Genomic DNA, 22,711 nt, shown 5'->3' with positions numbered 1-22,711 from the left:
GTATATTGCCAGTGTGTGTGTGTGTGTGTGTGTCTTCCCCTTATTTTGACATTTACATGCTGATTGTAAACAAAGTCACCATTCAAACAAGGGGTGTTGTTTGTGTGCAATCTTCCTTAAAAACATGTCTGGCCATTGAGCTGTTTGCTGTACAAAAGATTAGGAGAAATATTACTTACCTGGAAACAAGTAAGGGTTGGTGGCATGAAGAGCATCCAGCCTAAAAAAACCTACCTTAACAAGCTTTGTTTGACCAATGCAAGCATAGAAAAGTGAGGATGATGATGTGGAATACCATAAAAATTAAGTGGGGAACAAGGGCAAATTCTGAATGTACAAATTTTATACCATAACAGGTGTTTTTTTACCTATTGAAATCCTATATTCTTGATTGCTCTGTGATACAATTTACATTGGTATTTTCATTAAAATATGAATTGAAAAGTGTAGGTGCTTTTATAACATTAAAAAAAAATCCAAGAGTGGTTTTGAGTGATTTGGTAACAAAATAATTGACTTTTTTTTTTTAATCATGATAAAAACCAATATGAAATTTGTATAATGAATTATTTTTCTTTCTTTCTAGATTTAGATAACAAGTCTTGTAATGTATCGGCTCCAGAGACTAATCGAACTGTGATCCCACCTAAACGAGACTTCATGTCTTCCAATAATGCTCACAAGCACCATTCTCCATCACAAATGCATCATTATCAGCAAAATAAAAGTACCCAACCAAATCCCCCAGGTTTGCTATTTTTCTAAATGTAATATTTTTTAATTGAGATTGAATTGACAAAGATGTTAAGTTTGGACAAAATGCATAGCAGTATTTAAATATGACCCTTTAGTTTCTGTGTTCAGATTCAACCAAGATGGTCTTTGTCTTTCATCCTTTCGGGGTTGATAAAATAAAGTACCAGTCAAATACCAGGGCCACTTTAATTAAGTAATCCCACCCTCCAGTTTTGTGGCCTTGTGGCAGAATTGACGGACAAAATGCCATATATTATTTACGTAATGTGTTTGAATCCCTCCAAGGACAACTTTTGTTTTGCAGTCAATCTAGCCGATTACAATTAAGTTCACTGCTACCAATTCACTATGAAGAACATTACACCACTGGCATAGAGCACAGGTTATGGTCTCACTTGGCTTGTCGGGTCTTCTCAAGCACAGCATATTTCCAAAGGTCTCGGTCACTAGTCATTGCCTCAGTGAGGCAATGACTAGTGACAGAGTGGGGTGTGGTATGACTGCCTCAGTGAGGCCTAATGTTCGAAGGTCGTGCTTCACCGCCTCATCTTAGGTCTTCCTGCGTCTACTCTTCCACAGGATTCCTGTGTTTTCATTACTGTGATTGCTTTTGGTGATTTTTTTGTGATGAATATGATCATCCGAAAGCAATTGCAACAAATTCTCCTGAACAAGTCAGAGATCTGTTTGCAGGTCTTCCCATTCAGGGTCAGTTGCATAAAAGCTAGTTATGAAAAAATCACAATTATAATGGAAAGGGTTGCAAAAACCCTTGCATTTCTAGAAATAGCAGTCAAAATCACAATAAAGCCACTATAAGCACTCATATTCTATCTCTTCACAATAAAGCTGTCGAAAGGCAACATGACATAAAATTCAAAACTTAAGAATAATGCAACCCATTATAATTGTGATTTATTCATAATTATACACACTTTACACACATATATATATATATAAATACAGGGTAAAAATTATTAAAAAATAATGATTTTTACCAGTGGTTAACATGTGTCAATAAAAGTCAGAAGACATAAATATTTCTATATAATAGTGCATAAGATTTTATACACTGAGAGAAATCCACCATGCAGATTTCTTAGATGCTAAAATGGGCAGTCAAGACCCATACCACAAAAAGAAAGATTCTTATGGATTTTGACTGCCCTTTTTAGCATGTAAGAAATCCACATGGTGGATTTCTCTCCATGTATAAAATCTTATGCACTATTACATAGATATATTTTTATATATATATATATTACACTCTCTGAGTGGCTGGCGTTAGGAAGGGCATCCAGCTGTAGAAACTCTGCCAAATTAGATTGGAGCCTGGTGTTGCCATCCGGTTTCACCAGTCCTCAATCAAATCGTCCAACCCATGCTAGCAAGGAAAGCAGGCGTTAAACGATGATGATGATGATATCTGTGTGTGTATACACATCATACTGGACACTATATTAAGTTTATCTGAGGTATGTACCTAACTCCCCCAAGTTGATTATTTTACCTTTGTTTTCCTTATTTTATTATTAAGATTGCATAACAACAATCGTTAAAGTAGACAGTACTAATTAGTAGTTAATTAACAGTAGAATGTACATCTTTTACATATATTACATTCCTTCTCATCTTCAGGTGCCTACAGCGGAAGACTGGTACCCAGGTACCTTAATACTACACTTGAAGTACGTAAGATTCCTCGAGATCAGAATAATATTGCCAAATTGAATGAACATTTTGGAAAGTTTGGTGTTTTAAAAAATATTCAGGTAAGTTTTGGAAATATTTTTTTTATAAATCATGTTAATATATTTTTCTTGCATTGTATACATATATATGTAGAGGAAGCAGGTCAAGAGATGTCTTCACTCCATCATGGACATCTCATAGAAGTAACACATCGCCAACAACGAAGTCCTCCAGCAAGGCAATGTCATAAGCATTGAACCCTTGTTGCTGCTTAGTTCTATTGGGCAGGCCACGTTTTTATGCATGGACAAATCCAGAATCCTGAAGGCTGTTGTCTACAGTAAGCTCAACCAGGGCAACAGAGACAGAAGAGGCCCCCCCTCCCCAGGAAGCATTGAAAGGGTCAGCTGAAATGTTAGCTCATAGAGTGGGGTGTGGTATGACTGCATCCAAATAGTTGTTAGCAACTTCAAGAAGGCCAGAATAACTGCAACAGATGGAAAATGCCAAAGACGGAAAGTCATTATCAAGGCCTACATATTTGCTATTTGCCCCAAGGCACCAGAATCTGTCATTCATCTGAGGGCTTACCACTCTTCCTTGTAATCTTTGGACATGAAGAACTGCTATGCCTATAAATTGCAGCTTGCCCACCAACTGGCAATACACACACCTTGTGTATGTGTGTTTGATATTGTTTATGTTCCTCAGGCTGCTTCTCATTCATATTTGAATTTTTTCCTTGGTATGAGACATTGGGACATGCCAGCACATGGTTCTCACACCATTGTGCATATAGTCATAGCGAGGGATTTAGCTTACGTCTGGCTTTGTTTTGGGTATTGATAAGTCACAAAGATGACAAAACATTAATGTCTACCACATCTGCAACAGGACCTGGTGAGAGTTATCTTGCTTGTCTATGATTTCTAGGTGTTTTTACATATTGGCAAGAAAATTTTCTTTCTTGCCTATAAATCGCAGCCTGCCAACAAACTGGCAATACACATACTTTGTATATGTGTGTTTGATATTGTTTATATATATATATATATATATATATATATATATAGAGAGACTTTGGTTCCATACTATTAAGCTAATGAGAGAGGACTCTTCCAGCAATAGGATATTGGACTAAATACTGTAGTGTTTAGTTGCATCCATTAAAAAGCATTAATTAATTAATGGTAGTCATTCATCTGAGGAAGATGGTTCTGTAATTTTTGCCGAATAATCTACACAGATTTGTTCATAGTGATCATATGCACATTAGCTCAAACCTTCCATTAGGTTGACATTGCCCGTATAGGTACACGGTGTGCCACAAATTAGATGTTGAATTGACCACAAAGCAACATGAGGTGAGGTATTTTGGCACACACTGCTCTTTATGTATTATTGCTGCTCAAATAATGCATAACTGAGAGGGGTCCATTCCTTATGGATTTTCTTGTGGTTTAAAGTGTATGTAGTATTTGTGGGTATGTATGTAAAAAAATTGTTTTATTTTGTAAGTTTTGTTTTATGGTTGTAATTATCATTGTTTATTTATTAATTTTTTTTTTTGTTTCTTTAGGTATCATTTGAGAATGACCTGGAGGCTGCTTTAATAACATTTGCGAACCATACTCAGGCGAATGTGGCATATCGAAGTAGTGAACCTGTCTTTAATAACAGATTTATCAAAGTATTTTGGCACCGGGAAAAAGCACCTGAGCAAAAAGCTGTGAGTAAAATGATCTTTAAGAAGGTTTCTCAGATTCAATAATAATAATAATAATAATTGGTTTTAAAGTTTGGCACAGGGCCAGAAGGTTTCAATGGGAGGGGCAGTTGATTTCATCGACCCCAGTACTTGACTGCTACTTATTTTATCAACCCTGAAAGAATGAAAGGCAAAGTTGACCTTGGCAGAATGTGAAGATGGATGAAATGTTGCTAAGCTTTTTGTCTATCATGCTAATGATTCTACCAGCTTGACATTTTAATAATAAAAATAATTATGGTTGCATATTTTGGCACATGGCCAGCAAATTTAGCAGTAGGAGGTTAGTTAATTACATTGATCCCAATGCTCAACTGGAACTTATTTTATCAAGTTGAAAAGGATAAAGGCAAAGTTGTCTTTGATAAGCTTTGAACTCCTAATGTAAAGAACCAGAAAAAGTACTGCTAAGCATTCACTCTGCTACACTAATGATTCTGCTAGCTTATTTTGGTACAAGGCCAGCAATTTTGAAGAGTTGGGGAAGTCAATTACATGGACTTCAGAGCTCAAGTGGTACTTTATTGATCCTGAAATGATGAATGGCAGAGTTGAATTTGGCTGCATTTGAACTCAGAATGCAAAGGGCTGGAAGAAATACTGCTAAGCATCTTGTCTGGTGTTGTAACCATTCTTCCTTAACAACAACAACAATAATAATAATAAGGACGATGAACATGGATTGCATTCAATTAAATCAATCTCAACAGTAATTAACCAATATTATTTCATCAACTTTTGAACAATTTTGTTTGTATTATGTGAGATTCATATATATATATATATATATATATAGTTGTGTGAATGTTTGCATTGCATTTCCATGCTTACATAGATCAAATGAGATTCATTCTATGACCAAATTCTTTTCCTGTTGACAACAAAAATAGACCGTTGTCTTCAAGATTAGAATGCAATGTCTGTTCTAAACTATAGTTGTGCTATATAGTTTAGCAACATTACTTTATGATGTATATGTGTATATTTATGTGTGTGTGTGTGTGTGTATATATATATATATATATATATATATATATATATTGTAAAATGATTAATGATAGAAGGGGGTGGACATCTAGCAGTAAAAATCATATCAAAAACATGAGAAACACCTGTTTTCTTTTGTGTATGGTAGATGATGAAGGACTGCAATGAATAAGAATACAACAGTGTAAGACTTGTTCTTCCCAAGCTGGTATGAAAATGTGGTTATTCAACAGTGGTGATACACATTATTAAGTCTCAAATTTTATGGTAGCCGTCTGCTGTGCCTTAATGCAAGATTTATAAGTCTATTTGCATTTGTTTGCCTAACTGATAAAAGCAGGTTCTGTTTCTATGTTACAGTTGAGTAAAAAGGTGCTAAGAAAGGTGTCAATTTATTATTGTATGCCATGTTTATACGGATGTATAATCAAAGTGACTGAAAAAAATTTCACTGTTCATCACTAAGGGTCTATAACCTACCAAATCTAATGAAGGAGACCTATAATGAAAAGTGTTTCAGCTTTCTCTCTCTCTCAGACATTTCATATCTAGGACTGTCCAACATATCCTTCCTGGAGAGTGTAGTTTGAGAATTAATTAGAAGCCTCCTCATATTGGTGTGGTAGTTATCTTACATGTGTGACACCTTCATAATATCATATGCAAATCTGTTTGCTAAGTACAGTTCTTTTGTTTTTATACATTCTACCAATTTCATTTTCCAGGCTGATTCCACAGCCCCAGTGTCTTCCACTGCTGCAAACACAGCTTCAGATCACCGAATGCCAGTAAAAGCAAGGTTGGGTATTCCAGCCCCTAACTTGCTCAGTCTTGATAATACAGGACCAAAGAAAACTGAATCTGGAGAGAAGGTAAATACAATTATTTTAAAATTGTTTTTATTTCAATGTTTTATTTGTTATTTGCTTGTATGTGTTTGGCTTGGTGAGACCCTTATTGTCACCTTCTTTTCTACATTGACTGTTTCCCCCATAGAATCCTATATTTTCATATGCATGGAAAAAAAATGTAAAACAGCAATAGAAAAAACTAATTAAATAATATGACTAATTCATTAATCTGCCACCTTCATAAACCATTATATATCTTATACAAATGTGCTGCCAACATTGTTAAAACAACATGACAATCATTTAAATGACACTTGCATTGTGTCGCATATTTGTCAAAGTTTCCTTCCAACTGTTTGCAGGCAGTTGTCTACACGTCCTCAGTGGGCCACTTAACAAAAACAGTATTCAACCCTGCAGCTATTAAGACAAAAACCACCTCTGTAACATCTACGACAACCACTACTACAACTACCACTACACCTTCTGTCTTGTCAAAAGTAAACTCTTCAGAATCTCCTGCTAGCAAGACAGCAGAGCCAGCTACAGTGAAAAAGGCTGGGGTACCCAAAATGGTAAGGATTTTTTTTCTTTTTGTTTTGGTCTAAATGATTCAATAATACATTTTGAGTAGACTGAGTAAACAATGTTTGTTGTTTTTTGTACAGCTTTCCTTGTTTATTGTGGATGTTTGGTTACAAAAATGGACACCATGTTAAAAGAATTGGTGATAAATGAATAATAGTAGAACATATTGGGAAAATAGGTTTCATTCCAAGATAACCCTCCCCCTCCCTAATTTACTCAAATGACACCTCCCAAATTTTCAACACCCATATTGATATCATTTCATGTTTGAAAAAATATTTGGAGCAAAATTTAATAGCATATGATCAGTTTATAAAGTAACTGAAAAATATAACGAACAGAATCTTTGACTGATTGCCACTTGTGTTATCACTGATCAATTTGTGAGTATCATAATCATAACACCATCGTCGTCATTATCATCATCATCATCATCCTCATTAAGCATCTGTTTTCCATTCTGGCATAAGTAGGGTGGTTTGACAAGAGCTGGCAGATCAGAGAGTTGTATGAGGCTCCAGTTGTCTGTTTTGGCATGGTTTTTCTGGCTGGATACCCTTTCTAATTGCAACCCGGAGTATACTGGGTGCTTTTTATGTGATACCAGCATGGGAGCTTTTTACATGGTGCCAGCATGAGTGTTTTTTACATGGCGCTAGCATGGGTGCTTTTTACATGACGCCAGCACAGGTGCTTTTTATGTGGCACCAGCATGAGTACTTTTTATGTGGCACCAGCACCCATGGGGTTACCAAGTAGCTTACAAGATAAGGATCTCTCAGCTGTGAGAGGGAGTGGGACTGAGAAAAGTGGCTGTGTGCCAGGTGAGAGTTTGGAGTATGATAGAGGGATAGAAGAGATACTTGGCAACCTCAGTTGGACAAGGAAGCAGACGGAGGTGGGAGAGAGAAACAAGTCAGAGAGAGAGAGAGTGGGTGGACATACCCACGGAACAGTGGTGGGGAATATAAGTAGTACAGAGGAGATAGAGAGAATGTTCTTCTATAAGAATGTAAGGGAAGATATTTAGAGATAGCAAGTGATGGGGAGAGAAATTGGAGTGGCTAGGTGGTGGGTATGGAAGATATTATTGTTTGTACCTTAGCCTCTTTAAGGGATGAGTCAAGAAAATAGGCTGTGGGTGGGGGTGGGTGTAAATGATCCAAAAACATTTGTTATACAAACAATGGTCATCTATTAGTGAATTTTCCCCTCTCTTTCATAAGTGGATTTATGTATTGAAATAGTTGCAGAGCACGTGATACTTGGAATTTCAGCTTAGAGACTGGGTAGTTCTAAAACTTAATTAGAGCTTGAGAAGCAGCTGCTTCATTTTTAATGGCACATAAACTTGGACAAGAAACTTCTCTAAAATCTAGTGACCAGGTAGTATTATTAAATGTTGCTTAAGGCACTGAGCTTGCAGAATTGTTTCCACGTCAGACAAAATGCTTAGCAGCATTTCGTTTGGCTCTTTACATTCTGAGGCTAGCTTTGCCTTTCATCCTTTCAGGATCAAGAAAATAAGTACCAGTTGAATATTAGAGTGGATCTAATAGACTTCTCTCTCTGCTCAAAATTGCTGGTGTTGTGCTAAAATTTTAAATAATTATTGAATATAGTAGCATCGGAGAAAATGCTCTGTGGTATTTGTTCAGGCTCTTTATGCTCCGTTCCAATCTTGTTGATGTTAACTTTGTCTTTCATCCCTTTGGGGTTGATAAAGTTGCAGTCAAGTACTGGGATCCATTTTATCGATTAACTTCCCCTAATAAATTTTAGGCCTTGTGCCTGTTGTTAGAATCCATTATTTACTGTTGCAGCTCTTATTAGTTAAATGAAGCCGGCTGACCAAGACATATATAATTTCAACTGTTTATTGGGAATATTAGGTGATACATTAACAGCAAACCTTTCTCTTCAACATATTTGATTGTTGTAAAAAAAATGTTTTCTCTTCTTTACACTCAAACACACACACACACACACACACACATTCTCTCTCACTCACTCACTTTTGTTTTGTTTTTTTTTTGTTTTTTGTTTTTTCTTTTACTCATTGTAGGACTCCATTTTGAAAAAAGTTCAGAAGCAGAAGCGTGATCTGTTGTTAAGCTATGTCCAGCAGCAGCATGTAAGTTCATTTGTTTATTTATCATCAACAAGGCTGCCTTTTATATGTGTGTGTGTGTGTATCCTTGTCTTGGCACCATTTGATGGTTGTAAATGAGCATCAGTGTCATACAAGTGGTGTTGATCATTTCCAGTCTTCCATTGGAAATATTACTTCTATGATTGGTGGAGTTCATATGAGAGGTTCTCACATGGTAAATAACACAATATTCTGTATTCTTACAACATTCACTTTTAACCCACTAGCATTTAAACCGGACATGTCTGGCCAAAATATTTTACCTATTTTATGTTCAAACTAGCCAGATCTGGCTTCTTCTAACTACCTTTAAATGTCATTCCAAAGATATACGATCACATCATCAAAATTTCAAAGCTACAATATAGTACGTGATCAATTCGAAACAATGAATAAATAAATCTTTGCATTTGACAAAGTAATCTGAATGCTAAAGGGTTGAATATTACTTTTTGGTATTGATACTGTTTCTGTTGCTATTAATTATTTTTTAATAAGCCCACTGGCTATTTGCAACACCAGTGCCTGAATAGACACTGAGATTCTGTATATATATATCACTGATAGAGGAATTTCTGCTCTCTCTAGTCGTAGACATCTACCATTGACAAGGCCAGAGAAGGCTGAAATCACGTGAACTGGTAGTTCTAAAGGCAGTAGCAGACGATTATCTCCCTGCTAGCAATATAAATATGAGTGCCCATATGCACTCTCATGGTAAATTATGCAGTATTCTGCGTTTTAAGTGGGGATAAATATTTATTAATGTTATTGTAAATAGCACTTCTTTTCAAGACATTAATACTCATGCCTTCCTCATGTCAAACATACTCAACAGAAATTTCCAAGTTTATCAATTGATTTTTGTCCCCTATTCAGTGGTTTTCTACATGCAGTCCCTAGGTTTAGTTTTTACTATAAATACACTGAATGACCTCTGTCCAGTATATATATATTTTTTGACAAACTTCTTTTTTTTTTCCCCTCAGTTATTGAAAAAACGGTTGACAGACAAAAATATTTCAGCTGATACTAAGGGGAAAATTCTTAAGGTAAGTATATTTGATGTTTGTTGGTTGTTGTTAACCTGATTTGAGCAAAGTTACGATCAAAGACAGCTAGCGATGACAATCCTCTATTTCAGATGTAATATTTTTGACTATTTTTCACTGTTTACAATTTTTTTTGTTTTCTAAGTAGATGTTAAATTCAAGCATTAGGTCGTGTAGGTAACAGAAGCTGTCTACTACTTCTAGAGATTTCCCACCCCACACTGAACCTCGGTGAGAGACGTTACTCCAAAAACATAGTGACAAGGGTTTGAATAGGGTGGAGCTGTTACCTCTATTGGAGGTGGTAGGAAGGGCAGATTGTATGATCTTTGTGTATGAAGCATGATGTTGCATAGTAGCAAAACATGAGCATTGGCTGTGGAAGATATATTAAGGCTGCAATGAAATAGGGTGAGCATGTTCTGCTGGATGTGTACTATTTAGTGTGCATGAATGATGGAAGACTATGAACTGAAACAAAAACTGACTGTAAGAGGAATAAAATATAGTGTGCAAGAAAGAAAACTGCATTGGTATGGACGTGTAATGCATGTAGAGGATTAAAGTTAAAGAAATGTCAGGTAGTCTCAAGTGGAAGGTATCTGAAAGAAGAAGACCAAAGCAGGCATGCAAAGAAGTAGTTGGTGATAATCTCTGCAATTTCTGAAGGAGATGACGACAAAATGTAACAAGAGGCAAAAACGCTGTACTGGAGAAGACCTACCCTCCTTGTGCAAGTATGGAAAAACTACTGCAAAAATGATACTGATGAAAGCAATGGATGGCTATGTTGATTAGCATATCAGAGAACTGTCTAAGATGACACCAATACTGTGCTTTATCTGTGATCAAGATATGTCAGTGAATGCTATAGAATAGCTATTATATATATATTCATTACTGTAAGCACTGTAAAGCTAATGAGTGAGATATGTTTTTAGTACATGTCAGCAAAAGGGACTAATAGAATAAGTACTAGACTTGAAAATAATATAGTACTAAGTTTAGTGTGTTCGGCTAAAACCCTTCAGTTCAGAGCCCAAGCATGGCCACAGTCCAGTGAGTGAAACAAATAAACGATAAAAGATTTCAGTAAATGTTTAATAGTCTGAAAAATCCTAACCGAAGTTACATTTGTGTTTTTGCTTGTAATGACAGGAAATTGACGATCTCCGAAATATCATCAAGAAGTTCCAAGAGGATCTTTTCCCAAAGAAAAAGTCAGAGGTTACCAAAACGAAGCCAGCAGTAAGTACTCTGCATATCATTTCTCTTTTATTTTTATTTACAAATTGCCACCAGAATCGATCCACCCTCACTCCTTGTAATGGCGACTCAATAAAATAGATATCAGTAAGGCACTGGAGTTGATTCCCTTGTTTATAGCACTTGCATTCTATCCTATCCACCATAAATCAGTTTTCTCCCATGTTGAAAGAATGAATTATTAAAGAACAGTAGATTGGTAAAAACCGTAGACAAAATGTCTTTAAGCATTTAGTTGAGTCACTTCTTCACAGTCTCAGTTCAGTTCATGTCAGGGTTAACATTGTCTTTTATTACTTTAAGGATTGGTAAAATAAATGTCATTCATGTACTGTGGTTGATTTTACTGACTGTTCCATTTCCCAAAATTTGCGGCCTTGTGCCAATGTTAGAAATCTTCAGTATTTGTTCCAGATTTTTATATTCTGAGTTCAAATCCTGCTGAGGTTAACTTTGCCTCTCCTTCCTCCAGTTTCAGTAACATAAAGTAAAAATGCTCTACGAATCTGTGGCCGCCAGGCTGCCCCGCACAGTGGAAATGTGTGCAAAAGCCTCAAAAGTTAAAGTACAAAAAAATAGGTTGATATTGACTAAGCACCTCCTCTCAAAATTGTTTGACTTGTGCCTAAATTAGAAACCATTATTATTAAGGTGGCATGTTGGACAAAATGCTTGACAGTATTTCTTCCAGCTCTTTATGTTCTGATTTCAAATTCTGCCAAGATCAACTTTGCCTTTCATACTTTTGGGGTCAGTAAAATAAATACCAGTTCGGCACTGGGGTTGATGTAGTTGACTTAATCCCTCCCCTAAAATTGCTAGCCTTGTGCCAAAATTCAAAAACAGTTTTTATTAATAAGATGGTGAACTGGCATAATCATCAGAATATCAAAAGAAATGCTTTGAGGTATTTTTTCTGGCTCTTTATGTTGTGAGTTCAAATCTGTGTCCAGGCCAACTTTGCATTTTATTTCTTGGGGGTCAGCAAAATAAAGAACCATTCAAGTACTGGGATTAATTTTAATTGACTTACTCCCTCCCCATAAAATTGCTAGCTTTGTCCCTAAATTAGAAACAATTATTATTATTAATATAAGCACAGGTGTGGCTGTGTGGTAAGAAGCTTGCTTCCCAACCACATGGTTCTGGGTTCAGTCCCACTGCATGACACCTTGGGCAAATGTCTTCTACTATATCCTCGGGCCGACCACAGCCTTGTAAGTGAATTTGGTAGACGGAAACTTAAAGAGGCCCATATGTGTGTCTGTGTTTGTCCCCCCCCCCCCCCTATCACTGCTTGACAGCTGGTTTTGGTGCATTTACATCCCTATAATTTAGCAGTTCAGAAAAAGAGTACTAGGTTTAAAAAAGTAAGTCATGGGATCAATTTGTTTGACTAAAACCCTTTAAGGCAGTGCTCCAGCATGGCCGCAGTCAAATGACTGAAGCAAGTAAAAGAGTAAGATAGTGGAAATGACCAAGGCTCTAGAGTAAATCAAAATGAATTTATTTATGTCATCCTCAGTTTACATTTTATAAACCCTATTGCAGACTCTACTTTTCATCCTTCTTCCAAAATAATGAAATATCACTATTTTTATGACAGTCCAGTACACAAAGTTCTTGCCTTAAGGTGGGAAGAATTAGTGGCATACTTCATGAAAAAGAATTAAGTATACTTATACCAGCTGTTTTAATTAAACCTGAATGTTTTATCAAATTTGTTTATCACTAAGTATTTTTTTTTCCTTTTTCTTTAGAATTCTGTGCTTCTTTATACTCTCTAGAGGCTTACTCTGTTCTTTGGTTTCATTTTTATTAAGAAAATCTGTAATTTGTTCTAAACCTGAAGAAGCTCATTTCTAATTAAAACGAATTGTTAAGTTATTGTTCAAGCAACTTTTTAAAATTCTCTGTCAAAACTTTTAAAGCTTACTCTGATTGTTTCCATTGAATAATTTACAAAAAAATCAGCTGGTGTTGTTTATTGAATTGAAAACTCTTGCTTTGACACTGATCGATTTGCTATGTTGTGGTGTTGTTACAGGTAACAATCCCGGGACCATCGAGTAGTCAGAAAACCCAAAAGGAAATCTTAGACACTGAATTGGAATTAATCTCCAAGCAGAACAGTGGTGAAGACACGACTGACTTACGTAAAAAACTCATAGAACTTACACAAGAGGTGGGCAGTTGTTGTCCTTTCCAATCCTAGAATTGTCTGTAAGAATGAAGAGTGATCAAGAGGCATGCAACAAATTGTGTTGTTAATGCGTGCTGCTATAATTCTTGCAGCCAGTGTGTATTTTTATTGGTTGTTATTTGTGCAGTGTTACTAGATGGGACAGAAGGTGGTGTTTGTTTGTTTTTTGTGGGATGTTTTGTTGTTGTTTTTAGGGTAGGTTATTGCTTTTGATGTTTAACATTCTGTTGATCCAGAAAAGCTAGCTAAGTAATTGGATGGTATACTGAATTTGATATCCTATTTAATGATTTAATGCCATCATCTGGCCCTTGAGTGCCTTTTGCAGACTTCATTCTATTGCAAACATTCGGACCATATCTTTTGTCTGAAGATAACTCAGTATCTTGATGCACCGCGTCCTACTGAAGCAATCCATGAGTTGAGGTATCTTCCTCTCATCCTCCCCACCTGGCCCTGCCAAAAGGCCATAAGCACTGTCCTCCTTCTGACAAAGCCTTGAAGAAAATAACTTTGTCAATTACTCCACTGTAAAGTTTTATGCTATTGTTATATTGTCAGAGCCAGATACCTCAGAATCTCTGTTAGGCCCAAATATTCTACGTGTTTTATGTTCAAACTGGCCAGATTCGACTTCTCACACCTACCCTACAATGTCATTCAAAAATATACAACCATAGCATTGAAATGTCAAAGCTATGAGATAATGCACGATTAATTCGAAGCAATATGAATGAATAAGCATTACATTTGACAGATTAATCTGAATGCTAAAGGGTTAATATCACCAGTCAACAATCATTCACTGGGGATGTTATCAGTGATATACTCCCAAAGCCCTATGTTTAAGGAACTTGGCAACACCCTCATGATTGCAGAAAGAACCATAGCAATGGAGCAGTGTATTAGTACAGAAGTACCTAGTGAGCACAGTATGTTTTCAAAAATGTACAAGTATATTGGAGACACACTCGTGATAGAACTTAACTGATTTTTTTTTTTTCAATTTTTCTTGAAATTTTTCCTGTAAATTTTGTTGTTGTAAATAACAAAAATATCATAAAATGTTATGGCCAGAAAGTTGACTGCCGATGTACATTTGCTTGATATGAATTTCCAACATCCTCAGTAAACTTGTATATATATTTGTTGCTGGTACATATATAATTAATGTTTGATTTCTTTAATACGGGCTTTATTTAAAAAAAAAAAAAAATTTAATTCCCTGTTGTTTTTCAGGCCGCCTCTTTAGGTCTTTTATCGAGAGGAAGGGGTAGGGGAGTGATCCGTGGGGGTATGCGATCACGAGGCAGTTCTTGGAGCCGGGGACACAGGAGTGTGAAAATGACAGCTTCAAACAGGTCACTTGACAATCGGCCAAAGCAAATTCATGTGTCTGGGTTCGATGCTGAACCTCTGAAAAATATTTTAGCTCATTTTTCTGTAAGTATCTCATTTTCTTTTCAATGTGTAATTGAAGTTAGAATAACTCTTGTTACTATGTTTTCCCCCCTCCTCATCATCATCATCATCATCATGAGTTTCCTTTCATTTTTTTCCCTCCTATGTTGATACATGAGCTGGTTGTGTATGCATTACATCTCCCACCTTGTATTTTAATTCTACAGTATCTTACCTATGGTGATTGACATTTTCCAATCTACCTTAATTCTCAAATATCCCTTAGTTTTGCTGCTATCATATTTCTTCTACCATCCGTTTCTGACAACATTTTTTTAAACCCTTTTATTTATAATATTTCTAACTAAAATATCTCTTATGTGTTTCAGTTAAATTCTAAAATAATCGTGAATTTAAACTGGTTTCATAAAACATCTCTAACTTGTTTTATTTATCAACATAAGGTTCTTAACCAAATCTGCTTCATAATTTTTGTCTCATTGCAAATCTACTTAGAGGTAAATTCAACAAAATATAAAATTATTAAAATTTTGTTTAAACATCAGCATAGAAAATGAGTTATTAGCTAATATTTAATGGGTATACAACAAAATTTTAATAGATAATTGTGCAAATTACTGGATAATATATCAGTTGAACTTAATGCACATAAGATAGGCATATCAATAAAGGTAAAACAGATTGAAATACTGGAATTTATCTTCAAAGAAAACTAGGATAGAAATACACACCAATTCACAGTCCAATTTAATCAAACATTGCCACACGTGTTATAGGTAAATTTAAATTGCATGTAAATAAAAATGAAATAAATTTGAAAAAAATATTTATAAATAAAATTTATATATGTGTGCACACATGCACAATATTCCTAAAAAATGCTTGGATTTCTAACTTTAATCTAAGTGTGTAGGAAACCTCAAAATATCATATTTTTTTCCTCTTTATGTTCTGTGTAACGGTTTGTTTCCACAGTAATCATTTCAAAGGAAAAAGTAAAAAAGTATTCTCTAACAGTTTCATTTCCTTGGAAAGACTGGTTAGATCTAGTATCTTCTAAAAATAACTAAGATACAAGTTGTCGTTAACTTAGGACCTATCTGACTTCCGACCAATCAACTTTATGATGATTGGCGTGTCAGCTCCTGGCAGCAATAATAAATAGTCCAGCTGAAATCTAATGGGTTTAATTTCTTAAAAATTAACCTGTCTATGGATAATATCAGCTAGCAAACACTTCTCCTAGGTTTGGTTGTCGATTGCCACTGTGTTGGATGACTGTCCAGTTGTGGAGACATTGAGGCAACCTTGTATTTGTTTATAAGATGACCAAAATTAGCATTGACCACACTCAAATGGTGCTTTTTATGTGCCACTGGCACGGGAGCCAGTCTAGCGACACTGGAATCGACCGTGCTTGAATGGTGCTTTTTATGTGCCAGTCAGATAACACTGGCATTGGCCACAACACCGATTTCACTTGACTCAACGAGTCTTCTCAAGCACAGCATATTGCCCGATGATTCAAGAGTACTTTTAAATGGGCCAGTTATGCGACACTGGGATTGGCCACAACTACAATCACTGGTATCAGCCACAGCTACAATCTCACTTGGCTTGCCAGGTCTAACTTATGCCTTCCATTTCAGTTGACTCTTCTACATACATATGCCACCTGATAGATATAGCAACCAAATCTTTCTCAGATAACAAGCTACCATCATCAAAAAAGGGGACATATTGAATAGCTTAGCTCTAGATATACAATGTCTGGAAAAAGGGTGGCATAGTGCTTGGAGTCAATGCCAGCCCCCTCACCACGACTGGCTCTTGTGCTGATGGTACGTAAAAAGCACCATCCGAACGTGGCCAATGCCAGCGCCCTGGTGGCACGTAAAAAGCACCATCTGAACGCAGTTAATGCCAGCCCCTCCCCCATCTGGCTCCTGTGCCGGTGGCACATAAAAGTACCCACTACACTCTCAGAGTGGTTGGCATTAGGAAGGGCATCCAGCTGTAGAAACATTGCCAGATCAGATTGGAGCCTGGTGCAGCCTCCTGGCTTGCCAGATCCCAGTTAAATGATGATGATGATGATGACATGCATGTGCACATGTACATGTGTGTATATTGCCCATGTTGTCACACTGAGAATGAACCTGAAACCATGTTGGGAAGCAAATTTCTTAACACAGTCACACCTGCACTTATTTATAAATATGAATATATGTAGTATATACATACTAACCTTTTCGCTAAGAAGTATTAATGATCCATGTTATATATATATATATTTTTTTTTTTTTTGCTGCTTCTGTCAGTTATTTTGTGAATTGGTGAAATCAGAACCAGATCCTACAGAGAGTAATGTTATCTTGACGTTCAAATCTAGACAGGATGCTGAGAAGGTAAATCCTTTGGGGTTTTTTTTTCCTTGTATTTTATGTCATTATTTTTAAAAAAGGCGTAATAACCCTGTGGGGATTATGCATGCTCTCTGTCTCCCCTTTCACATTTTTTCTCATATGAACACATTCTTCTTGTCATCCTATACACCTACACACTCATCATACACTCTCTCTTGTTTTTGTCACTCATTTTTGAAACCAATTTCATCTGACCCAGTCACAAAATGAGTGATGAGGCACTACAGGGAATTCAACAGTCAATTACATTGTACATAGTGTATTACTGATACTTATTTTAATTCAACTAACTTTGGAGACTTGAAAAGTCAAATTGATATGTGGAAATATTTGAACACTGGGGAAAGAGACAGACTGACAAGGAGAGGAAAGATTTGTGCTGTTTTGGACCTGTGAAATGTATGACGGATGAGTTGGTTGAAGAAGTGCTAAGTAATCCTACTGAAAGCAACACTGACCTCAGGGTGTACTTGACAAGGGATAACAACAGGTGTAGAGATGCTTGGCTGGAAACCTGTTCACCACATGCAAGTATGGAAAAATGAATATAAAATAATAATGACCCTCCTCACTTTGCTAGCTCATTACATTAACACTAGTTGAAGGGGTAAGAGTCTTGTACCATAGCAGGATTTTGGTACTACCGTTAGAGTGTACTGTCTATGAAAGTACATAATGATCACATGCACCATGTGGTTTCCAAGGGAATTAATGTGAATTTACCTCTATGTAGTCGATCAACTTGCTTGAACAAGTTGTCAGATGCCTTTCAGATCCCTAAAATGTGTATCCACGATAAAGTAGTTGCGGATACAGTATACCTTAAACAAATATAAGATGGTCATAATTGGAATGCTTTTGATCAAAGGTATTCTCAAGTAAGGCTTACCTCAGGCTAAACATCATTTAATGTCCGTTGCCCATGCTGGCATGGGTTGGATGGTTTGACCAGAGCTGAGGAGGTGTACTCGACTCCATTTGCATTTGACATAGTTTTTATGGCTGAATGCTCTTCCTAATGTCAACCACTTTACAGAGTGTGCTGAGTGCTTTTATATGGCACCTCATGGGTGCTTTTTCTTGGCACCGTCATGAGTGCTTTATACCACCAGAAGGATCAGTCTTAATACTTCTGTTGCGGGTAGTTTATCCCATCCCCCTCTGACTTTTAGTTCATGCAATTGAAAAAACCTCATTTTTGAGGGGTGACCTAATATATACACATACATGTGTATGTATAATTTTGTTATGTACACAGAAGTATAATTAACATTGTGTCTATGTATACATACACACACGTCCATGTATCTCTATCTGTTTTATACATGTAAACATCTATGCATGTATATATTTATATATATATATTATGTTTATACATTTATAATAGACGTGTGCACAAGCATACATTGTCACCATTTGTATTATTATTATTGTTTCATTTCTTATTAGGCTATATTGAAGTGTCGTCGATACAAGAACAAAGAATTAAAGATCAAATGGTACACACCAGCTACTCCTACAGTTACTAATAGCATTGATACATCATCTGCTGACCTTGATGATTCTGTAAGGCCTGTTTTCTCTCTTTCTTGTTTGTTGTGATTACTTAAGCATTTAGTCCTCACATATTCAATGTATATTCTCTTGTGCAGCACAATCTTTTATTGATGGCAAGATGAAATCATTGTAATCCTTTAGCAATCAAACTGGTCAAATCTAGCTTCCGTAAGCTTGTTTGAGTTGACCCAAGGTTGAAGGTAGTGTTTCTATGAACAGCCCATGTAATTTCTTTTTTCAATTTGTTTGGGACTACATGGTCATGGCTGGAACGCCTTTTCTCACGTGTCCATTACAATCAGAGCTATCTTGTGGTTAAAAACAATATTCTTCACTGAATGATAAAGCAGCTAAAGTTAAAGAAAAGTTGAAAGAATAAAAGCAAGTATCCATATTCCAAGTATTGTGATTCCCTTGACTAGTGTAATTTAATTCAGATTTTCGTATGAAATAAATAGAAAATGTTATGGGAACTCAGTACATATTATAGCTAATATCCAGTATTGTACGAGAGTATTTTCATGGATCTTGTCAATCCCAGTCGCAGATTTTTTAATTAATTTTTTTTTAACTAAACAGCTTTGAAATTTCGAGATACTAGGTTGAATGTGTCATGTAGAACATGTTTACTCGATAACGTTTTGGCCTAATATTTTCTAGGGTTCAGAAATTATTTCATGTTAAAGTTGTCGTATTTGGTAATTTGTAAACCAATCGAATGACGTGTTGAGCAAAGTTAGCTGCTGAACAGCAGCAGTAACTTTGCTCAACACGTCATTGATTGGTTAAAATTACCCAAATACGACAACTTTAACATGAAATAATTTCTGAAATAGAAAATATTTGGCCAAAAACGCTATGAGTAAACCCTGTTCTACATGACACATTCAACTAGTATCTGAAATTTCAAAGTGTTTAGTTAAAAAAAATTAATTAAAAAAAATTAATTAAAAAAAATTAATTAAAATATCTGTGGCTGAGATGGGAAAGATCCCAGATGACTTGTGAGGTGAGAGCTGTTCAAGCCATGCATGAGGATGCTGTTAGTAAATTGAGTTAATAATGAGTACAGCAGTGAATTTAGTGTGCTGGTAGGAGTTCATCATTACAAAGTTTAGGTAAATTTTCCTCAATTATTGTGACATTAGCGAAATGTGACAAAGGAATTTAATATGAGTTGTCGTGTCTTCAATTTTTCAGTTTACCCAGTCTCCGCTGGAGTGTACAGAGTTCACTGATCTGGAAGTTGGAGCCCTGTTGGGTGCTGATGACGAAGATGATGAAGATGAAGAGAGTCGCTCTTGGAGAAGATAATAAACAAACAAATGGATGATGGAATTTTCATTTCTCCCCATCCCCTACACCACCACCTCTACCACTATTGCCTATATCTATGGCACCAGTTTTTTTTTTTTTTCATGTACAGTTGTAATATTCTTAAAAAAAAAAAGAAGAGAACAATATATATAAGAAAATTCTTATTCTTTCTCGCTTTCATAAGAAAAACTAAATTCTATTTTTTCCCCCTCCCCTTTTAATTTGCTCGTTGTTCCCATTAAGGCAGGCTAATGTGTCATTTGATTCCAACTTAACAAACACGAAAAGTTTATTGATTTTTTTTTTTTCTCCTTTTAGTTTGAAGAAATTTTTTTTCTTTATTTGTTTATTTCTGGGAACTGTAAATCTGGGTTGATTTACTCTTACCTTCATTTTTTTTTTTTAACCCTTCTGAGCTGACCACTTCATGCAAGACAATAATGAGTGTATAATACAAAAAAATATATATACATATACATATTTGTATATGTATACACATATATACACCCACTGAACTAGTCAGAAATGCTGTTATTGATTGAAGTAAATAGCAGCTTTTTGTATATAGATTTTATGACACACATACACATATCTTCTCTTCGTTTTATTTGCCCTCTCCCTCTCAGCCCCTTCAATATTGTATTTTCCACCCTCTTCTAAAACCAAACTGAAATGACTGCTGTGACCCTTTAATTTGTTTTTATTTTTATTTATTTATTCACTTTTTTTTTTTTTGGCAAAGTGGGTTGGTGGGTCTCTGTATAATTTTGTTGATCAGTCAAGAAAATAATCAACATGTATGCACACACACACACACATACACTTTAAACATTGGGCTTTAATAATAATGTTTAAACGTCACAGAAATGTATAAAAAAATCTGGATTCAGAAAATATAGTTTGACCATCAAAATAATTTCCTCTGTGGTTTAGTATAAATTGAACAAGATTCTTTGCTGACATTGTATGTGTATGAATGTATGTGTGCACACACACACACACATAATGCAGGGATGTGATAGTATTCATTGTGAATGATATAATATACTGATATATTTATTTATGCAAGCAAAAGATTTACATGTAATCCACTTGTCCCCATAGCAGCCACCTTTCATCTCGAATATACATCTTGTTTATAGTATATCCTACGTTTGTGTTCAAATCTGTTCAAGGGCACTCTCTGAAACTAATGTAATACATAGCTATATTGACATAAGAAGACTGTTGTTGGCATTTCTCTTCTCACACACCCATATCTGCAGCTCATTCACCTTTCATCATCATCATCATCACCTAGTTGTTGTTATCAGACTGTGGTGAATGGCAGAATGTTTTGGTGTCATCTGTAGTGACTATCCTGTGCCTTATTTCCTGTATACATCCGATACATAAATCTCTTTCTCAGACACATACGCACTCAGATATGTAGATAATGTATACATTTATATAATGTTCTCATATAATATATAGTTAAAACTGTATCAGTGTACAGTAATATATATATATATATATATATATATATACATACACACACACACACATGCACATACATGTATATATCTATACTATTTACAGCGTATAACTTGTATGTACATGTGTACATACACTTGCATATTGTACTCATGCATATGTGTGTCTCACTTCATCCCACCTAGCTACTTTATCAACCAACCAACCCAGTCTGTATTATACCACTTGTGTATGAGTTCAACTTCTGTGTTTCATCATATTTGTTTTTTCTTTAGTTAAGTAGCTAGCTCAAGCAGATTAAGTTCAAATTCATGGTGAAAGTGTTTCTTTTCCATGTATTTAAAATATTCCATTATGTTACATTCACTTAATTTTGGTGGGATATTTAAGTTTCTGTCAGTTTTCAGCTTGTGCCAGTGGTTTAAATGACATGGCCCTTTATAGCTGACCCCGTCTCCTGAGTACATAACTTCATTTTAAGTAACTATTTTTAAAAGGATTTAGGCAACAGTTATTTCAGATATATATATGGGGAATGGACGTTAAATGATGATAATATATAATATAGGTTTGGTGATAAAAACAGAAAAGAAATGAAAACTTGAATATATATATATATATATATATATATATATATATATATATATATATACATACATATATACATATATATATACATACATATATACATATATATATACATACATATATACATACATATATACATACATATATACATACATATATACATACATATATACATACATATATACATACATATATATATACATATATATATATATATATATATATATATATATATATATATATATATATATATATATACATATATATATATATATATATATAATATACATATATATATATATACATATATATATATATACATATATATATACATATATATATACATATATATATATACATATATATATATACATATATATATATACATATATATATACATATATATATATACATATATATATATATATATATATATATATATACATATATATATATATATATATATATATATATATATATATATATATATATATATATATACATATATATATATATATATATATATATATATACATATATATATATATATATATATATATATACATATATATATATATATATATATATACATATATATATACATATATATATA

At 34.8% G+C, this 22,711-nt stretch overlaps 1 protein-coding gene across 3 annotated transcripts in view; it reads left to right on the top strand.

The window, feature by feature from the left end:
- The window catches only part of LOC106874189 (RNA-binding protein 26), a 40,812-nt gene extending 19,527 nt beyond the window's left edge, over nt 1-21,285 (top strand). Inside the window, exons 10-22 of one of the 3 annotated variants that reach the window (XM_014921846.3) lie at nt 587-748; nt 2,395-2,528; nt 4,028-4,177; nt 5,929-6,075; nt 6,417-6,629; nt 8,708-8,776; nt 9,784-9,846; nt 11,005-11,094; nt 13,160-13,297; nt 14,555-14,758; nt 17,059-17,145; nt 18,613-18,729; nt 19,921-21,285. In XM_014921846.3, coding sequence (XP_014777332.1) covers nt 587-748; nt 2,395-2,528; nt 4,028-4,177; nt 5,929-6,075; nt 6,417-6,629; nt 8,708-8,776; nt 9,784-9,846; nt 11,005-11,094; nt 13,160-13,297; nt 14,555-14,758; nt 17,059-17,145; nt 18,613-18,729; nt 19,921-20,034 — 1,688 coding nt within the window. In that variant the 3' untranslated portion in view covers nt 20,035-21,285. The remainder of the gene's footprint in view (nt 1-586; nt 749-2,394; nt 2,529-4,027; nt 4,178-5,928; nt 6,076-6,416; nt 6,630-8,707; nt 8,777-9,783; nt 9,847-11,004; nt 11,095-13,159; nt 13,298-14,554; nt 14,759-17,058; nt 17,146-18,612; nt 18,730-19,920) is intronic. The other 2 variants (XM_052972445.2, XM_014921847.3) reach the window with 2 other exon arrangements.
- The last annotated feature ends 1,426 nt before the right edge of the window (nt 21,286-22,711 follow it).

Source organism: Octopus bimaculoides, chromosome 13 (genome assembly GCF_046866305.1).
Source record: "Octopus bimaculoides isolate indiv1 chromosome 13, ASM4686630v1, whole genome shotgun sequence".
Lineage (NCBI taxonomy): Eukaryota > Metazoa > Mollusca > Cephalopoda > Octopoda > Octopodidae > Octopus > Octopus bimaculoides.
Note: the sequence above shows the minus strand (reverse complement) of the source record. Positions and strands in the feature narration are given on the sequence as shown.